The 22,472-nt window shown below is 29.5% G+C and overlaps 1 protein-coding gene across 2 annotated transcripts in view; it reads right to left on the reverse strand.

The window, feature by feature from the left end:
- The window catches only part of LOC121122237 (BTB/POZ domain-containing protein 3), a 529,811-nt gene that overhangs the window by 257,794 nt on the left and 249,545 nt on the right, over positions 1-22,472 (reverse strand). For both annotated transcript variants that reach the window (XM_040717226.2, XM_071890025.1), the window contains one exon: positions 7,820-7,927. In XM_040717226.2, the coding sequence (XP_040573160.2) occupies positions 7,820-7,891 (72 nt within the window). In that variant the 5' untranslated portion in view covers positions 7,892-7,927. The remainder of the gene's footprint in view (positions 1-7,819; positions 7,928-22,472) is intronic.

The following is a 22,472-nucleotide window of genomic DNA, read 5'->3' on the forward strand; positions in this document are numbered from 1 at the left end:
TTTATAATTTGATATTCTCTCCAAAGTTAAATAAAACTGACAACAGTTAAACAAAAAATGCTGTTCCGGTTGCAGCTTCAAAAATATTGTTCACGTTCTAGGTCATATTTTATACGAATATATTTATAATTATTGTCCGTAAGACTTTCTTTTTTTTTGCATTTTTTCAAGCCAAGCTTTTTTTTGGGTTTATTTAATTCCCTGTGAAACTGCTCATAGCCTATGTAATACAACGTCCTGACAGCTAAACTGATTTTCTCTTAAACATTCTTCAAATTGGCAGGTCGTATTTTATACAATTCTAAGAATTGATTGTCCAATATATAACAGTAAAAAATTTGTTTTTTCTCAACAGCTATTACAAGGCCTATACAAACTGGGAATCTAAAACTTATATTAGTAAGCCTATATTACAAAAACAGAATTCAGCATCAAAACTCAAAAGTAATTTGTGATATTTTTAAATACTATATTTTGCTATATTTGATATTTAGTATGTCCGCCTTTTCATGCAATAATAGCTTTTTTTTAAGCTAGCTAACAGATTTGTTGCTCTCGACGATGAACGACATGTATATGGGATACTATTCCATGATAATATGAGCTTGGAGCAAATCCAAATTTGAATGAGAGATGCTGCAGATCTTTTTCTCCTAGACACCTCAAACTTATAAAGTTAGTAACAAATTATATAATCTGATGAACAAGGAGTTACTCTTGACTCATAGTAACTATCTGCCTTTTGAAAGCACATGTACCAGTGATTACAGCTCTAGGAAATAAAAAAATCCTGTTCCGGTTGTGATTACAAAAAGTTCTTAGCTCGTTCAAGGTCATATTTTATACAATCCTATTTATTATTATTTTTTCTAGCAGGTCTCTTTTCAGCATACATTTTTCAGATGCTTATTTTCCTGCATGACATCGGAGTAATTCTAGTGTGATTTATGTTTATTTTCTTCCTCCTGCAGATGTTTGCAGAATATATAATAAAGCGTCAAGATAGCTTAGCTTTTTATTTAAAAAAAAAACAACATTCTTCAAATTGTCATGATAGCCCCTTTAATTGACAGTATCTTTTATCATACCGGCAAAAAGATTTACAGCTCTTGACGAAAAAGGCCGTGCTTATGAAGTATTGTGCTTCTGTAATAGCAGCTCGGAACAAATCCAAATTTATATGTAAGATTCTTCTCCAATACGCCCCAAACTGCAAAGCCCAGGGGAGTTTAAACAAAAGTTGGAGGAGTTTCAAATTGAGGCAGACCAGATTGCACGCGTATTGTGCCTAGAGAAGTCTTAGTTTTTCTTGTTTGCAGAGACTTTTAATTGACTTCTTGATGTTGTAGACTTTCCAGATGAAGATGCCAATGGTCTTTGCAACCTTTAAAAACTGTGTTGCCTTTTTTGTTATTGATCTGACACATGAGATAAATAAAACTTTTTTTTTTTTTTTTCGTTGGGTAATGAAATCTAGCAATTATGAATAGCAGGGATAAAATCTTTATTAAATGCTTTTGCAAGTTTTTGCCCCTTCTCTATACAACTAGAATATGCATGCTAATGTAGAAAGTACATAGAATGAAGTAAACCATGAACCTTTGCATTTAACTCCCCACATTATTCATCAACTAACCAATGTAAGAAGGAAAGTGAAAATATCCGATTAATTTTCAATGTAAATTAAATTTTTTTCATTTCAAAACTCATTTTTTAAAAGTGTTTTTTTTTGTTTTTGTTTTTATTATAACATCCCCTTTTAAATAATATAATTTAAATCAAACTCTTTTTCATTTATTGTACTCCTTTTCTTTTTAATTATGATAATGAACGATCGTTAATCTTATAGGTTATTTGAAAGGATACACTTTCTATAATAAAAGTGCAATCAATGAATATTGATTTTCTAAGGAATGGTTAGCAAACAAACGGTTTTATTAGAATATGAAAACAATAATAAATGATTATTTGTTTAATCATGAAATGTTATATACAGCGTGCAGCTTTTCTTTAAAAACGAGCTTTGAGCGCCTGCTCACGTAGGACGTTGTTTGAAGTTTTAACAGCTAGCCAGAAGTGTTTAACAGCTAGCTAGAAGTGCTTGATATCGATCAAGGAGGTATTTATTGTGGACAATGCAAAGTGTCCTTCATGCAATTTTCTCAAGACAATGTTGAAATTACAAACTTTGGAAGGTGGACATGTCCTTTGTCTTGAAAGTCAGGAAGGAACTGGAAGAGTCTGGAGGTGATTATGAATCAATTGCAAAGCCAAAAGAGAAAGAAAACGTTGGCCAAGTTGTCAAGTTTTTCTTTTTTCGGCTTTGAGTGCAGTTGAGTGACAATGCCAAAGAAAACTGTCATCAAGGTCTGCTCTTGTTTATGAGGTGGAACCGAATCCCTAATTCTGTCCAAAGGCGATTATATTGATTAATAATAAATATTATTATGGTTCAACTTTCATTTGGCGTTGAATTTTATAAATAATATGCTGAGTAGAAAATCCTTTTTTTTAAAGTTTGTGTATGCTGTTAAATAAAGGTCACATTTATCCTTTACACAACCCTCAATATAAAAATATATAGTAAAGCTATGTTTTGAGTCTGTTTATATTGTTATAGAGTAAATACACATATGAAATATTATCACTCTGAATTTCTGACACCCTACGTCAAAAACAAAAAAAAATGTCACAAGCCTCAGATGTAAGTTATGGGAACATCTGATCCTCATCCTAGAAATATTTTGAATATATATAAGTACATACAAACATATATTTATTCTTCAAATTCACTGGACAACACATTTATGAAAGTGATTCCTACAATCATTTCTTGTCTCTTTCTTAAAGAAAAGTATAAATTAAGATTACATTATATTGATAAATATATTGTAATGAGGCTTACTAAATTTTATTTTTCTAAATTGATATAGAAAAAACATATGTGACCAAACTGGAGGAAAATTTAACCTTGGACGAGTGTTTAGACTAATAACTACCAATGCATATATGTACCAGACCCCCTTAATTATTTACCCATCTAAATACACAAAGTATTGAAGTCCATTGTAGGTTCCTGGGTAAATTAGTTAACAAGTTTATTTACTATTAATTGAAAACCAAAGAATATGTTTTAGTCAATCTATCTTGTCTCATATTTAATGGTAAGCTCCAAGCAATGCCGGAAGCGGATGTACACTCTTTCAGTATAATAGGCACTCATGACGGTCCAGGCCTTCTTGATGTAGTTCTTCAGGGTGTGGGTGCTGTTGTGTCGTCTCCTACAGGCTTTGAACTCTACATATGTCTAGATGGAATAGTCTGGGGGAATAAGGTCTGGGTTCTGCGGCGGTCAGAATTCCATATTGGCCTGCGACCACTCTTGGTGTTTTCTTTGGGATTTGTGCAGGTACTCCATCTTACTGGAACACCCACGGAGAATAGCCAACCATGGATTATATCTATTTGAGGACTTTGATATCCAGAATTTTGACGTACTCATCAGGCTTCTTTTTAAAAAAATAAATTTTCATTTAGAGGTTCTAGAATGATATATCATTTTTTATGAAAAGGTGCAAAGTTTTACTAACAATATTGCTTATTTGATAAACGTGGATAATTAACTAATAAAGTAATAGTTATTTTTAATTTTGGTAATGTTTTTTCTGTATAAATCCGATTCCAATTACCCAATTTACAAAAACCACACCTATTTAGAGCTGCTGCATGATATGAAATCTGATAACATCAGTTTTAGCCCTCTAATATCCTTATTAATGGAGTTATTTACGCTAATAGTTTAGCAAATTTCATATAATGAATTGAAAATAACATTTTTAAAATATTAAAAATTGAAGCAATTAGCTTATTTTCAAAAATCGAACCAATTAAAACTCAAGAGCTAAATTTCAATTAGATTTATTTTCTAAAATATCAAACTATTATTTTATAACTTTTTTTTTTCCAACTATTTATTGTAATTCAGATGCTGAGATAATTTTTAGATAATGTCAGTCAATTTGGAGAGCTTGAGGTCAACGCTGACCCTCACACTATCCCAAAAATAAAGCTAGTAAATCAAAACTTAGTTAAATTAAGTGTATACGGAGAAAAAAAACCATTAGGCTATTAGATAATAATGATGTTCAGCAAAGTACAGACATATGTAGAGCTAACTTTTCATTAACGTAGTCTTGGCAAAATAATGAAAGATATATACTTTTACGAGTAGTAGTTTTAGAAGCTTAAGAATCCCATTGTATGACAAGTGGCGGGAGAAGCAGAAGTTTCTCGCAAGTAACATGTTCTTAACATATGTTGTCAGCCCAATCCTGTACGTATAAGGGTCGATGAGTCTCTATCGTATCTGCAGCACATAAAATCCTGTAATGGCAAAAATAATGTCTGGGAGTCGGTAGGTAGATTAATGTTTTGAAATTATCTATTTATTCTGTCTAACCTTGAAATTGAGAAAACCATTTTTGATGGGAATTATTACATATTATCAACCCTGTCTCAATGAAGAATTCATCATCAGGGTATTCCGAAGCATTCTTCAAAGTGTCAGGGTTACAAAGCTCATTTTCAGATTATTTTATTTAAATATCGAAAAAGCTTAAGTTTTACAACCTAACTATTTCACATATAAAATTTGATATTTGCAGGATTTATCATAAAGCAATACCTTTTTCATATTTATGTAGAAAAGCACGTGGACTGAATATATTTTAACTTTTGAGGGAACAAAGAAAATAACGATAAAGAAAAAAGAAAGTGGACTGACTAAGAAAAATTCAGCAAACTAAACAAATCTTCATCTATTACTACTTTATTTCTTTTTGAACATGAATAAGGAAAAAAACCGAAAAAACTTTATACAGCTGAAACCAGCAACTTAAAGAAAATGTGGAGTTTATCTAAAAAGGTGTTCATCTATTGCCTTGGGAACTAATAGTTTTTTCGTTTTGTTTTTGGAGTGAAAGTCTCTTTGGAGTAGCTTATAATACAAATATAACAATATACTTATGTATGGATGTATATTTCAATGTACTCTATGTTTGCAAACCAAGTGAAGAATCTAAAAAAAAAGGAGGAAAATATGTCATAGATCTTTTTAAATGACGTTATAAAGGTTATAAGAAAATTTCCTGGAGAAAATTGCCTGTGGAAAATTGCCCTGAAGAAGATTTCCAGTGTGAGAAATTGCTATGGGAAAATTTGTCGTCCTTTATATAAAAAAATCACAATTCCTCGACCAAATATTTGTTTTTTCCAATGATAGGACAACCAAGTAGGTTAAAAGCCGCCTCTGTCACTTTAACCCCTCTTTAAATACTTCAAAATGCGGCAAAATACGGCAAAGACAACAAACAGGTCCAAAACTATGGGTCCAGGCCCCTTTTTCAAGTATTTTGAGTAAGCTTGAATACTTTGTATAGTGTTGATGGTGGTTTTTAATCAACTTGGTGTCTTTGCCTTAATCAATCCATGTGCCCAGGATTTATTTTGAAGTATTAAGAGGGGGCATGAATTCTTTGAAAAGGGTCAGCTGTGTTTATTAATCAGCATGGTGTCCGTAGAGTAGTCTTAAACTACCTATGTGCTAGAGTTTGTTTGAGGAATTCAAACTAGAAATAATTAAGTCAGGATCCCGGAGGCTCGAGAGGTGTAAGAAAATCCTGACATAGATCAAATAAAAATGAGTAAATTTCCACAAGTTCACCACGTGCCAAAAGTTATGTGCAGAAACATTACTCCAGTCCCAAAAGATTTGGCACTTTCCCACCAGATTTGAACCCACTGGACTTTTCTAAATGGGTAACTTTGGATAAAGACACCAACAGGAACTCACATCCAATTGTGGACTCACTGAAATTCTCCACAGTGGCTAAATGGGAGAACCTCTAGAGGAGTTTATCATCAACTCCTGCATGGCCTTCAGGCGATGTGATAATGCTATGATTGATAATAAAGTTGGTCAAATTTTGGGAAAAAAGTTTCGCAAAAACCTTGTCTACATGTTTTGTTTGTTTTTTACAAATTAATAAAAATATCAAACTTTTGATGTATTTCAAAATCCATCTCTCAAGTCCACGTTATGCTATTCTACCCTATACATCATTGCTCAATTAATTCATATGATGGTTTTTAATGTTTCTTGAGATAGAAGTAATCAGACGCAAACTATCTAAATCCAAGGAGCAGTTTACTTTTTGAGCAGTATAATGACTAAGAAAATCAATTCTCTTAAAGGAAATGACTTATGAATTTATAATTAAATATTGAAAAATGTATTTTATATGGATCCATTACCATGACCTGCTATAAATTTCACGTTTTTTAAAAAGAAATGTTGACTCATCATATGTACTTTTGTGGACTAGTAAAAAAACTCTATAAGTTAAAGTTTTTGACTTGGAGAAATAAAATGAAAAAGAAACTTACAAAATACTAAAATAACTTTCAAAAAAGTTTTTTATAAATGTGTGTAAGAAAAAGCAAGAAAGAATTTCATTTTATGAGAATACATATGCATTAGAAGTCTAGTTTTCATAATGACTTGTCAGAATTAATATAAACACACAAGTTATTTTGTTCTATGACACATTTTTACAAATAAAACTATTTTTTTGCTAAATGTTTAATCTAATTACAAATAGATAAGTTGGTAAAATAAAAAGTAAAAAATTAACATTAATATATATTGTAGTTGAATTTCAAAGTTATGTCTTGAGGTTGTATACAAAACATTCAACCCTTATTTTTAATTGCACTGGAGCCTTTTAATACATATTCTTTTTTTATTTTATACCAAATATAAGAAAAATAACAAAGGGATTTTTGTACAAATTTTGACACTCGTAAATCCATTTTTGTTTGAAAAAATATCATTTCGATTTGAGAGAGGTTTCATCAAAGTTCTTCTCGTTTGGACATCAATTAAAAGAGTTTCTTCTCTAATTTTTTTTAGACATTACTTTTTGCAAGTTAATACCTAAGGTTAAATAATTGTCAGATCAAATATGGGCAAAATTTTGAGGCTTATCAATTCACTTCCTATAAAGAAACTATGTTTTCCAAAGTAGCTGATCAAATTCAGAAAAAAAGAAAACCTTCAATCTAAATGGATTAAAATAGAAAAAGAAATTTAGTTAAAATTTATCTTGTTGGTTCTAAAGGCTCAAAAGATGGCTTAGGTAACATCCCCCCACCCTTCAAGACTTAACTAGCGTTTTTTATAATACCAAATTTTTTGACAAACAAACGACTATTTTTTAAAAGATAAAGATATTAAAATTTTAACAATTTTTCTTGAAATGTATCCTTGCACATTTTTTTAAAAGAAGACAATTAGTTTTCGAAAAGAAAAAATGACGCAAAAGATTTTGACAATAATATGACAAAAAAGGGAAGAATTGTTCAACTTGAATATTTTTTCTTCTCTCAACTTCTTCCTTTTTTTAAGATACAACTAAGATGCTTTTTAAAATGATTTTTAAAAAAAATTCGTTCTTTATTTCTTGTTTTATATAAAGGAGAAGAGTTCCGACTTTATTTTATTTTCTTAATGTCCCGGGCAACGTCGGGGATACCCACTCAAGTTTTATATTATGCACAAAACAGAAATGTTGTTGAGTGTCTCAAAGACACTATCTGTACAATAATTATTAAATATTATACACAACAGAATCTCTTCCTTTGGAAAGACAGAGTTGTTGCGGGTTGAAGATTATATTCTTAGAAATAAAATGTGGGTACTCGCATGATGGATAACGTAATCCAACATCACCCCTAAAAATATATAAAATAAACTAATTACCTGTTGATCTTCAGAGAATTCTGAGCCCAGAAATGCTCCTTTTATTCCATGGATGAATGTTGAAACAGCCATGAGAGTTGAAGTGTATATTCACCATATACACAAATCCTTGATTAAAATAAAAATAAGAGTAAATTAAAAAGTGTATCTAAAGTAACTATACGGTGAAAATAAAAAATAGGTAATTGAAAAAGAGAGCATTAAATGTAAATAATGGGAAGACGGGAAACACTTTTTGTTTTTCACTTTTTTGTTCTTTAGAAAAACAAATCTCCAACAGTATTTATAATTTTTAGAATACATATATAATTTATAGTATTCTCTAGTTTTCTCACAAATTGTATTTGAATGCCACTATCCCCGATCTCCCGAACAATCAGACTTTTTTTTGTTCCCCAAAAAGGGGAAAAGAACAGTCTTCTATAAACTATTTTGTATATTATTCATTACATAGAAATGTAATTATATACTAAGTTTTTTTAATCATCCTGAATATCTTTTTAAAATTGTCAAAAAATGCTCTCATTAAATTTGGGGGCTTAAAATAATTTTAAAGAAATGTATAATTGTTCTTGACATTTTTTTAATAAAATATATTATGTACATTTGAAACTTTATTACTCCGTATTAAAAGTTAAATTGCTTCTTTGATGAAAAGTTATTGAAGTTAGCAACTGCGTAGTTATACACAAATAAGTTCATAGTAAAGATTTCATAAGTATCGACAAAAGTACATAAAGTTTAACCAGATTTAAGCGTGTTCCTACGGCAGTGAATATTATTTTTCTAACCCATTTAGGGAACTGGATATAAAGAAAATCCCAAAAATAAAACGTATTTTATTGCATGATAAACGGTTCATTCAAATTTTGTATCTTTTTTTAACATTGAGAAAAAATATGTACTTATTTGAAACAGTCATCAATTTGAACAGCATGAGTATAATTTGAATATAAAATGAGATTTACTAAGTAAAAACTTTTTGAATTTAGGTATAATTGTTTTTATAAAATATTCATAAGTTTTTGCAAATTTCGGAAATCAAATTATTACCCATCCGTTTTGATGAGATTCCGTGTATTATATAAAAATAACACCTACAATATTACATTTCCTAACATAAAAAAAAGGAAGAATCAAAGAAATCAAAAGGAAAAACAAATGAACATCTTTTAAGCAAATTTCAATCAACCTAGATTAAAATAAACCCTCAACAATGCATTATCAACTCTGATCAAAAAGACACCTTCATTTTCTATTTTCAAATTCGGTACTGAAAGTTATTTTTTAATGTTCCTACTCATTTTGACAATATGCAAATATTTTTAATTATATCGGCACACAATTCCACATTGTATGTTGACCATTTTAATAACTTTGTATAGTTAGTTTGTTCATGACAGATTAAAAGTTTAGACGTCCTTTGAGTACTCTGCGATTTTCTACTCTTGAAAAAAAATGGAAAATAATTAATTGATTTAAATAAAGATTCTTTTTAAAACTTTTGAAACTTTTCTTTTTTCTAAAATAGTCATTTCTTAGAAAATGCTTTATTTTGAAGAAAAACAACATTTGAAATATTTTTAGAGAATTTTCCTCTAAATTGATTTTTTCTTTCCATTTTCTTTTTTTTTTTTTTCAATTGTAAAAAATTGGTGAGCAGACTGAAGGACGTCTTTCTTTTTTGTCTGTCACAAAACCAACTTATAAAGCAAACGTTGTGGACATGGGTAGCAAAGAGAATTGAATTTGTTAATAGAAAATAACTGTTTCTTTTTTATTGGAATTTGTATACTTAATACTATTTGAGCTCGCGGGTAATGCTAGTGGAATGCATGGGTTGAGCTAATTTTTTGCATGTGACCTCCATGTTGCACTAAATTAAATACTTGGGAGGATCAGTTTTTGTGCAACACAATCTACATAACACCAAGAAGCTCAAAGACAAAGCACTCAAAGTTCAAAGCACTGGGACACCATAGTAAAATACTTTATCTGCAGTGGGTACCAGGCCTTGTACTGGTACCTGAAACCATCATTGGTCCTAACGACGGCTACATTAACGATTAAGAAAGCGCAGACACATATTAATTTATAATAGTGGGGATCAAATCGTCGCCAAAATATTTTTCTACGAAAAACAACACAAAATATACATTTTTTATCTTTTTTATTGAAAATTAAAACTATGACGAGCATATAGCTATAGAGTAGCCATTCATTCGATATAATCACCGTTGGCATCAATAAAGGCCTCAATACGGCCTCTGAACCGGCCGCAGGCTCTTCTGACCATCTCATTGTCCATATTGCCGAATACCTCCTTGATGGAGTCCATCAGGCTGGCCTTGGTGGTATGGGGATGTCTGTTGGTATGTCTCTACACATAGGCCCAGACAAAATAGTCCAAAGGATTAAGGTCGGGAGAGTTAGGAGGCCACAAATCCTTGGTTACGACGTCATAACAGTTCTCAGTTAACCACTGCATGGATATTTTGGACACATGGCAGGGTGCTGAGTCCTGTTGCCACACCCAGGGCCTCTCTCCGGCCCAGATCCCTCGCCATGGCCTTCATGGACCTGCTAGGGTCATCTTGAACCATCTTCTTCACCTTGTCGACAAAGTCGGTGTCCCTGACCTTCCTGTCGGCGCCCTCCTCCTTGGACGCCCTCTTTATAGTGGCATCAACATCCCAGGTGTCCTCTAGCTTCTTACGGATACGCTGAACAGTCCGTAAATTCACTCCTAAGGTTGAAGCAATTGTTTAATTGGAGATTTCAACATGTCATTTTTCACTGTCTTTTATGTTTACGTACAAGAGGTTAAAAAGGTTGTTATGGAGGGGGATTAGTGTTTATTTTCATTTTTTCATACTTCCTATCAGCAAAACTAATGAAAGACCATGACAGCTAAGTTACTCTTCTTCGAAGGATTCTTAAAAATTGTCAAAGTAACTATGTCCTTTTTTTTCATATTTAGATTATACTTTCTACTACATTTTGAATAAGTAATGACTTGAGTTGTGTATAATATAACTAGCCCGTATATAAAAATAAACTAAACCATTAAATATGACTGTAACTTTGACAATTGAAAGATCATTTAGAAGAAGAACCATGTGATTTTACTAGATCAGCTGGAAGTAGCCGGGAAATAAACCCTAATTCCACTTTGTAACTTGCAAAAACATGGTCAGAAATAGCTCCAATGTTGATCATCAATTCTATAATGAGTCTAGGAGGGCTTACACTTATAACTTTCATACCACCTCTCCATCCTTTGTGAGCAAACAGACTAGTTATTACTGGTATATTTATAATTTGTCTATTCAGGAACTAGATCATAGTTATAACAGCTTGTACAAATAAAAAGACGGTTAATATTGCAAACCACTAAATTATAAAGTAAGAGGTCTATAAAAAATGCCCTGACAGTATTCTAAAAAAATTACGGAAAATTAAGGTAGTAATTGAATATTTTGAATGAAAGCTGATAATCTGTCATTCCATTTGATTAAACAAGCTTAAAACTGCTAGAAGATGAAATAAATAAACACAAAGTGTTGACTCTGGGAAGAATTACTCTTATTCCAAAAAAAAAAAAAGGTAACGGAACGGACTTCAGTAATTAGAAGCCCATAACTGTACTTAATGAAGCATATATAATGATTGTCGAGCCAATTTTAAACATGAAGTTTGATACAGAGCAAAAAGGTTTTCTAAGGCGGCACCATAATCCGTAAGTGGAGGTCAAATGTATTGTGCAATCATAGCTATTGATTTTTAGAAAGCTTTTGACTTTATCAGTCACTTTTTCATACTGAATATTGTTAAGAAAAATCTTGTCTAAGACATTTTATGATCCGATTAGGGCTCTACTTTTTAATGAAGCTTCAACAATATCCATAGTTTGTTACAGAGTAAATCAATTGAATTGAAGATAAGTTGCCGAAAGGGATGCCCGGTTTCTCCTTTACTTTTTGTTGCGGCAATTGAAGAACTCAATAATATTATCAAAAGGAAATATGGTGGATTTGGTATTAAACTAGATTCTAGCAGAAAAATAATTGATCTGTATGCAAATGATGTTACTTTTATGGTAGAGTCTAAATCGGAGATGTAACTTATTAGAAAGGATCGAAATTATCTTTGGTTGTTCAAAGAAGTTTGAGATAAAGTCTGGCCTTGCAATCAATAAGTATAAAACAGTAATACATACAATTGGAAAGTGGACTCCCATATCTTACACCTGAAGTTCGAGGTTACGTAATACGAGATAGTTTAGAAGTTCATGGGATTAAGTGGAACAGACACGGAGTAACGTTAAGAAACTTGACTTCCCTTGTTTGGTTTGATCAATAAAAAATTAGCCACTTGCCACGATTTCTACTATCTTTGTTAAAATTTACGAGAATATATTTTTTTAAATTTTATTGTAAGCCCGGATATTGGTTGGAGGTCTTGTATTTCCTCGAGTAGGATGTTGAAGTAGATTTTGTATGGAACGAAAATGATATATTCGCAGGTGTTCCAATGTTTTTCTTTTATTTGGACAGTTCTTATAATTTTGTTGTTGAAGGATGTGATTTTTGACTCGAACTTGACAATAGAAGCAATATATAAGAACATGGGAAAGATGTATTTCTTTAAAAACTATGAAAATCCGATACGCATGGAAAGGGTATCGTTGGATAATAACGTAATTTCGATTCATGATGTAAAATTTGATGATATTTTCTCGAAAGGGATTTTTTTTTCCCTTGGCAAGGGAACAGCAGCAACACACTGTATGCTGATTTCTGGGCATATCAAAATGAGTTCATTTAAAAAAGTATCAAACGAAGCCATCACGGTTTGTGTACGGGTTGTATAACATTGAATGATTATTGCAAAGACTGTGCTAAGGTGTTTAATTCTGATTTTCATGGTCTTGCTGAGTGTCTTTTTTTGCTGTTATTGAGAAAGTTTATTGAATGGAACTTATAAGTCTAAATAAACCCCGTGCCAAACTATATGTCGGCCATAATTATTTGGGGGATTCCGAAAAATAAGTTAATTCCTTCGAAGAAAGCTAAAGCAAACGAGTTTGGCTTACTTAACTATAAGTCTTACATTGTGAAAAAGTTGATATTGAAGGAACAAACAGATGGCAGTGAGTAAAGAGTTATACTGATAGTGGCCCCGTGACGATACATGCATTTTGAATTGAAAATACAAAGGACAATACAGTGACGTTTGATTTAGCAATGGATATTATACGGTATTTTCCAGAAAACTCAATAAAATACATACAATTTTTAAATCACATTATCAATATATTTAATAGACAAATTCTAAATACTTTGTCTTAGATTTCTAAATTTTTTGGGGTATTTTATGTCTTTCATTACAAAAATGTGATTTTTTGTTAATCTTATTTTTTGAATTTATATTTATTGAAAATATTTTTAGTGTTTTAGTGATATCAGCAGGAATTACTATGATATTGATCCTCAATTTTACTCTAAGTTCAAGAAGGACTTAGACTTATTACTTCCAAACCAATCCTTAGTGTTACTTTCCGGCTTTCAGTGATTACATTAAACTTAAATATTCCCTCTTCAAGAATTAAACAATAATAATAATAGCTATAGAAAATATAAAACACACTTACGATTATTAAGGAGAAAAATACATCTTACAGCCATATTTTATACAACTCTGGGAATGAGAGAAGATCAATGTATCTTTATTCTCTTTTGTAGGTTTATTCAAATATGTAAATAATGGTTTCTATTTATCCAACTTCAATAGTTCTCTTGAAAAGTTCATTCTTTGAAAAACATTAAAAAGTAATTATTTCATGGAACTTATTTTTCTCTCTACTTTTCGATTCGTGTTCCTAAATATGTTATACATAAACAAATGGTTTCAAATAATATTGACATTTAGATGAATTGTTTTGTTTTTGTACAGCATTATTAATAGGTGTTTCTTAACTACTCATATGTACATTAGGGTGGATCTTATTGTGTACTTTTTTTTTATTATTTTTTTTTACTTTAATTCTCTCACCTTCTGAATCGGTTCTTATAGTGTGGACTTTAAATCCAAAATATTAAAGGATAGTCAATCTTACAATTAATTGACCAAAATTAATTTTGCGATTCCCGAATCTTTTGGTCTGATATGGAGCGGTCTATAGGGAGGTCAATCAGACAAACCAGCGCCTTTAGCTTAAATCATAGCCCCTAACCTGATCATAGGCCTTGTACTGACCTTGATGTGAAAATACTCGTTCATTTTGACACTGCCTCGAAAACGTAAACATTCACGGAGTCAACAGTGTTATGAACATGTTTATTGGACTCTCTCCCCAAGACAATTCACGTATAATAGTCCAAGGTGTTCAGATCGTGCATGCAGGGAGGCCACATTTCCTTTGTCCAAAAATGAAAGTCTTAAAAATACAGGCTTCAAGGATAAACTCGAAATGGATATGGATTCGTTGACAGAATATTTTCTTGACTGAATGAAAGTTTAATAATAATTTGGTCATTATTGGTATAGAATGACAGTTTCTTGTAAAGATTAAATCGTTGGTACTCTCATTGTCTTAGGTCCTGATGAACCACTCAAATATAACCCACTTCTTAGAACTCTTGTTAAGTACTAAAAAAAAGGTGTACAAACATTAACATGTATGTATTATTTAAAAAGAAGTTGTATAATTTTCGTTCTATTTATCTTATTTTTACTGATTGAGTAAGATATCCATTATTCATGTTGAAAAGTGTCATTAATGATAGTTTTGGTATAAGTCTCAGGGCGTCCGATTGGTTCATTACTCTTACAATGAGAGAATAAAATGATTTTTTAATTGGAGGCGATAATAGCAAAGACTGTTACGATAACTTATGCTTGCAGATAAAATATGACTTCTTTTCCTACAGGTCTGGACACAAAAACGTGACATATTTTACGCATTAGACTGATTATATATTTGAAAAGAAAATCTGATAGCATCAATGGAAGCTCTATAATAGCATTATCGATGGAGTTACTTGCATCCTTGGATTGAACCCGGCATGGATGCAACCAATAATAGCCGCACGGTACTCCTCAGAGTTGCTAAGATATTTAAGTCAATTTTTTTAAAATCCATAAGCAGTATATAAATGTACCAAGACCATTTGAACAACAACCAATGGTGGCCCTTGGCAATTAAATTTTGAATAAATTGTACATTCATCAACATTTGCTGACATTTATATTTTACAACACTATTGAAACGTGAAGTAAATGTATACTTCATTGTAGGCCAGAAGAGAAGAGTGTAAGAAATAATAGTTCGTATTGAAAATAAAACACTCTTAAACAATAAATCATCAAATTGATAATCAAAAGGTTCTAATATAAAAGTTACATATACTATTAAACTAGTAAAGATATTGCTATAAAAGACTAATTTATGCTTACAAACAAAGTTAGTACTAAACATGTTGCGAAAGCAATATTTTCTTTTTTTTATCATGGAGGCCGATCAGGCTGTATAAGTAGTTGAGAATGGTTTTAGGATGTTACACTTTGGGCAATTTCGCTCTAGGAAGTTCTCCCTGGGAAGCTTGCACTGTAGAAGTTTCGTCCTGCTAAAATTTCGTCCTTATACATATATAATAGAATAAATGTATCTTTTACATATAATTTAAGTTTGAAAATTAGTCACCCCCAATTAATGTCATTGGTAATGCATTCAATTTTAATATATTTTAAAATAGAACATATCAAACGGTTCGAATTCATTATAATTAGAAACAAGAATTATTTCATATTAATTACTCAAACGCCATAATTTCATGATTAAATACAAAGGACTTCAAGTTGAAGTAAAGGAAGACCTTAAATTATATTTGGAAGATACATTTATACTATAATATATGTATGAAGGTGAAACTTTTGGTTACGGTTGTGTAAAGGTATGGTTTAAATAAAAAAGTGATAATCTATAGTTTAAAAAAAACTAGTAAGTTACTATCGTGAGTTGGAATAAAAAAGAACATGGGTAGGCCGTAGAAAATTATTTAATTAAAAAATTATTGGACATACTATTTTATTAAATTAAACTATTTGCAATTTTGCTTCTGAATTTGTGTTAGTGCAAATGAATTAATTACTTCAATTTCTGATCCACACAATCCGATATTTTTCAGATAATTTTCATAATTTCCAAATTCTTTAAATCCTAAAAGTTCACACATAGTAACGCTAAAATTGGTATCATCAGAATATATGTGGTGCAAGTTTTTCTAAATTTGTGCGGTTTGTCCCAATCAGGTAATTGTAATTGGATTTATTCATGAAAAACAAACAAAAAAAATAGACCTTTGCAAAATTGCCTATTATTAATCATTCACATTACTTAAATTGTGTATTCTTCTGGATAAATAAATATTTATTCATCTTAAACCTCTCATTGGAAAAGTTATTTTATAAAAAACAAAATAATAATATGGTATTAAAATACCGAAGTACCGTTGGTTCATTCAAGAATTGGGACGTCACTTATCTGATATGATCTTCAAAACTCTTTGTACAAAAACTTTAAATGTCTACTATCATTATGCAACAATAATAAAAACTTTTTTCATTAATGGAACTTATTAAATTTCTTTAAAAAAAAAAAGGATGTTAGGTTGTCGGACCGCAAACATATATCATATTGTTTAAACATTAATAAATAAAGGAATTAATCTTTTGATCTCATTTTTAGTATCTTGTAAAACATTGTAACACGAAAAATTTCCAGAAAGAATTTTAATTATAAAGAAAACAAAATTGACGGGTGACAATTGAAAAAGTAAAAAATGGATTTTTAAAGGCCACCCTAATTAAATACTATGTTTGTTAATTTGTCAATTGGCTGTAAAACATTGTATGTACGTTGAATTACATACTTATAATATGTTTTTTTTTTTTAATTATTCAAATACATTTGTAGATTAATGACACTCGTGCATGCATTTCCTTTCATTATTGTTTCACATACAAACTATTGTTAGAAAACATGCCTCAGGAATAGAAGTTGTTTATGGAAAACAACAAAAATATGACTTGAGATGTAGATATATATCACGTGACGTCACAATTTCGATTAAGAGTCCAAACAATCTAATTTTATATCAATAAAAACCCTTTTTTTCATTAATATTAAAGAAAATAGAAAATAAAATAAATTAAACTTCACAGGTAAGTATTTTTCTGCTTACAAAAATTCAAAAGAACACAGTCGTTCACAAAAAAATGAATTTAATTTAAAAATAAATTTTTGGAATTGAATTTATAATTATAAAATTTTTAGCAGAAAATTTTGAAAAATCTGTATTTTTTCACGAAAAAAATAAATTTTTGGAAAAAATTTGAAAAATTAATTGTGTTACAATGTAATATAATCTTTTTTCCATATTGTAAATAAAAATCAACATTATAAGATAAATTAGAATTGGCACTCGTTAGAATATCCAATTTATTGATGTTTTAAAAATCCTCAAAGACACATTTGAAGTACATTGGATATGCTCTAGATTTATAAAAATGATTTAAACGATTACACTTACATCAATGAATAATAATTGCTCAGTACTTGCAATAGTTTCAAGTTGACCAATACGATAATTGATCAAAAAAATTGAGTACAAATTGTCTCTGAAGTTTGAGTGATTTTCCATTTATTTTTATCATAAGTAGTAGATGTGTTAAAAGAATGAATATTTATTGGAGGGCATTTTCTATTCAATTTCAATTAATTTGTTTACCATTGGGCCATAACAAACTAGAATGGGCAATCGGTTAAGCGCAAAACTCCGGCATTTGTCATTTCTCCTAAATAAAATATCATTTCTTCTCTAGTGTCAAGTGAAAAATATGGGATGTTGAATATAATGAAATTTGAGATCTATTGCATTAATACTTGAATAACTACTTCAATATATATACATGTATGTATTGTGCGTTACAAATAAATTATTTCACCTCTGTGTATCAATTTTTTTTTTAAATGGTCAATATTGCTTTTTTTGACGTTTTATGTTACTTTTACCTTTAATTTTAACTTTGAATTTTCTGTTATACGAAACATATTTTTCAAACCTATATAATGATACAAATTCAATCTTTGTACCTTAAAATTTTATAAAGTTATTGTCCATAATTTATATTTAATGTTTAGTACTACTTTGACCTTACAAAATTAAATGGCTTCTTACCATCCATAATTTTGATACCAAGTTAAATCAAAATAAATCACTACTTTTTCCATAATCATAGTGACCAACAGTCAAACAAATTAAAGCAAAAACATAACTTTTGTCCAACTTAGTAAGATATTTTTCTCGAACCATCCCCCTTTTCTCATCCCTAATCGATCAAAACTAAACATACATCAAGTAATACTGTTTATCATAGGCATCAAGTAGTATTCATGCAAGTTCTAAAGTGTTTTTTATTTTATTGGTAGAGCCGTTTGATGGTATTTTTATAAAGTTTTATTGGAAATCGGTCAAATTTAGATAGTAAAAATATCAACTTCGCCATTAAGCTGACATTTCATTTAATTATGATGCAATTTATGACATAAATGAAGATTGTACATATATACGTAATCTTTTATATATTGACTAATCCACATTTTGGTCCGTTTTCGGAAAAGGAAGCTAAAAGTATGTATTTTCAAATTTGATGAATTATTACTTTACAGTATTAATTCATGTAAATATTAACTGTATGATGTGCAATAAAATAAAAAAAAACTTTGAAAAAAAATCAGGAACACGATAAAAATTTATTTTTTCTCTTCATAAATATAGAGCGCCCTATTATTCATCGACAAATTTAAATCAATTAAATATCGGCTTATCATTCTACCTTGAGATATTATTTAAGATACACATGAATATAACTATTATTTAAAACCTTTATTTGATTAAGAATACATATATTGAGCCCCATATGACCTCTTTTTAACCATATAACAAAATCAATTCCTTATTCTTTAATTGTAACAATCAGTTTTGTTTACTTTATTTGCAATTTTCAACACACCCTAAGGATGAATAATAATAAGTTGTGGACAGCAATTGATCCTCATTTTTCAAACAAAACCAATGTTATGGTCTGTAAAAACGCATATTTGGTGTGTCAACATTAAAACAATTTTATAACAAAATTCAAGAAATTGAGAAGATCCCAATAATTTTATAACTTCATATATATATAAACCTCCATATTTCATTGACATATTGGAGTCAGTTACAGATTTTGTATTAAAATTTGTGGAATGATTAAATATATTCTATAATGAGGGGTATAGTTTAGAACGTTTAGTTGATTTAAGGGACTTATATTATGACTTTCAAATAAAATCGAAAATTTCCCATTATTTTATTGGGACGATCAATTTTACCAATTTTATGTGCAATTGTTCAAAGGAATTATAAAAGTAATTGATGCATATAAATTGACCATAACTTGCTATAATATAATAATACAAATGAAATATGTTTTCAATTACAAATAACTAAGTTCTACAAGGTATATGCAATAAAAATGAAAATATGATTGGGAACAGGAAGATATCCCAAGATGATTGGAGCTTAATGATTTGCCTCAATAAATCATTTTCAATTAATAAAGAAAGCTTAATTTCCTTTGATGAGTAAAACATATTAAACAAAAAGCCTTACAAATAATAATAAAATATTTAAGATTAAGGAAGGAATTTTTGATGTTTGAAATAAATTTTAATAATTTAAGGACCAATTTTAGGAAATTAAACATAAATTTTTGCTAAAAAAAAAAAAATTATGATAAATTAAAATTACATGGATATTATCATTTAAATATATATATATATATATATTCTCACACAAAACACACATAGTCTATTTCGGTCTTGATGCTACTATTTATGAGGAGCATAGCAAACATAGAGAATCATTAATTTCCAAATATTATGGATCTGTAAATACACAAAGGCCTATGTTTTATTTACACACTTCCAAAAACATATCTACCTAATACTAATGCCTAGATATATATTTTTCTTTTTTGGCCATAATACAACACAAAAACTAACAACAAAAACTTTTAGACTTATCATGAAATTAGTTGAGTTATACTATACTTTGCCTATAACTCCATACAATATATATTTACCTTATACGAGTATATGTTTACTAGTGTTGAGACTCGGTCCGAGAACAAAAAAAGTTTGGTTTGCTACTAAACCTTCATTAGTAAAGTTTCTTTTTATAACGCTGTTTGTTTAAAAAGTATTTAATTATAATATAACAGTTAAACGATTTAAATAATAACATAACTTAAGTTTTGTATCCTTATTCAACCCATTATATCAATTTTACATTCGTAAATATCGATTAAAATACTAAAAATATTTCCTTAATTTGAATTAATATTCACAATATGAGTTTTGGGATAGATAATACATAATTTATTTTACTTATTTAACAAACAACATTAAATTTCAAAAGTTATAAAATAAAAAGTATCCAAAACATCAAAAAATAAAATGAAAGAACGATGTTTAAGTAAAAAAATAATAGTTAGATATACTAAACCTAGATTCAAAATTTCTTAATTCACAAATAAATTCTAAAGTAGGGAATATAGAAAATAAAAAATTATTCCATATTATCATATCTAACGTTTTTAGAGAAAACTAGAAAAATAAGAGATTTATTTAAGAAAATTTAGAAAAAAGAGAATAATCTAATTCAGAACATGATTTCAAATTGAAGTTTGTAATTTAAAATGTTTTCAAAAGGTTGAACGATTTTTTGTATCTCAATGTGAAAACCGATTTATTTCAATCTCAATTTAGCATAATACCTAATATTTACAATCATTAATGACTTTTTTATATAAATTTGTATCAAAAATACAAATTTAAGATTTCCCTTAAATTGTTTATTTCTGGTCAAGAGGATGGCATTTAGGCAGGCCAGAAGTTATTGGATGTATGGTACTGTAATCGACTTCTTGATGTTGTAGGCAGTAGACATGAAGATACTGATGGTCTTTGCACCCTTATTGATACTGGCACCAGCATATTGGAGATTGCACACGCTTTGCCTTTTTGTTTGCTTCGACATTTTTAATCATAGAGACATGGGATAAAAATTATTGTTGCTTTTTTTTTCAGCTGTCGTTCTGTTGCGTAATGAAACCTTGTAATTAAAAATAACAGGGGACAACCCGAAAATAAATACTATGAACTTTTCTTCAGAACGAAACATCAGTACATATCTTCTTTAAGGGAATAAAAGTTATAATAGTTACAGGTCGGTCTATGATGAAACTGATACCTTTATATCATAACATGACTACATGTATAAAAAGTTATATTCTTTTACCAAATTCCACTCTTTCCTCATCCATCAATTTATAATTCAAATTAACTCTTTTTTTAAGGGAGAATTTTGTTTTGTTTAATATGTTGAGGTTTTTTCCACCATTTAATTATAAAAAAATAAAAACCAAATTACCCTTAAAAACCTTTAACCAAAAGATTTTACATAAATTTTGTACATATGGATAACTTGTAAAAATAATTATATGAACAGTGTTAATCATTAATAAATAAACCTATAAATATGAAAACAAAAGAGCTAAAACTGATTTTCTTGATGAATGCTAGAGTGGGTCCTTTTATAGGGGTTTGATCATGTTTAAATCAGAGCATTTGGAAAAACTCAATTTCAAGGTTTTCCAATACATATAAACTGCTAAGATGTCTATTTTTTTTATAAAATTGATATCTTTATTACAAAATCACTCTATCGTAGCGAAAAAATTATGCTATATATTTTTATTGCAAGTGGCTATTTATGAAATGTTAATGTGAATTAATAGTTGTAATGGTAAATAAAACTCCATTGTTATGGACATCCTTTTGATGCCTAGAATGAAACAGTTTATTTAACAAATAATCTAATTCTATATTGGGAACATAATTTTTTTTCTTCTTTTAGAACAAAATATGAACGATTTGATTTATGTTATAGCTTAAAAATACAAGACTAGTTTCCCAATGAAAAACCTTTTGGATCGTTATTGGTAACAAGAGTTAATAATATTTAGAAAAATTATAGAATATATACCATAAATAAAGTTTAAACGGAATTAGGTAACCTTCAAAATACGTACGTTCAATCGTCCCTAAATACAGCATATAATAGTTTTTCATGTTGTTAAAATTTATATAGGGGGTTTGTATTTAATGTTGATGTAATTCTATTGCTGGGCTATCACTATGAGCCAATTTCTCTCCGAGACCATAACTCTAAAAGCGCTGTACACTTAAAATTCTGCGGCATTACGTATGGGGACCAATCTAGGGCAACTATAGAATAGATGGCGAGAGCACTCTACTTCGATTTTACAAAATGGACAATATTTCTCTAGAAGGTTCGATGGCTTCTTTTTGAAAAATAAGGATCCTGTAGCTAATTTATAGTGAACCCACTTTTTTTTTTGGAGTTTGTGAAGGGTTTTGAAGAATGCATCCTGCATTATTTAGAAAAAGTTAGTTGGAGGCACTTAACCCCCGCACTTTATACTAAGATGTTTTCTCTTTAAGAATAAAAAAAAAAAAGGATAA

This window comes from Lepeophtheirus salmonis, chromosome 7 (genome assembly GCF_016086655.4).
Source record: "Lepeophtheirus salmonis chromosome 7, UVic_Lsal_1.4, whole genome shotgun sequence".
NCBI lineage: Eukaryota > Metazoa > Arthropoda > Copepoda > Siphonostomatoida > Caligidae > Lepeophtheirus > Lepeophtheirus salmonis.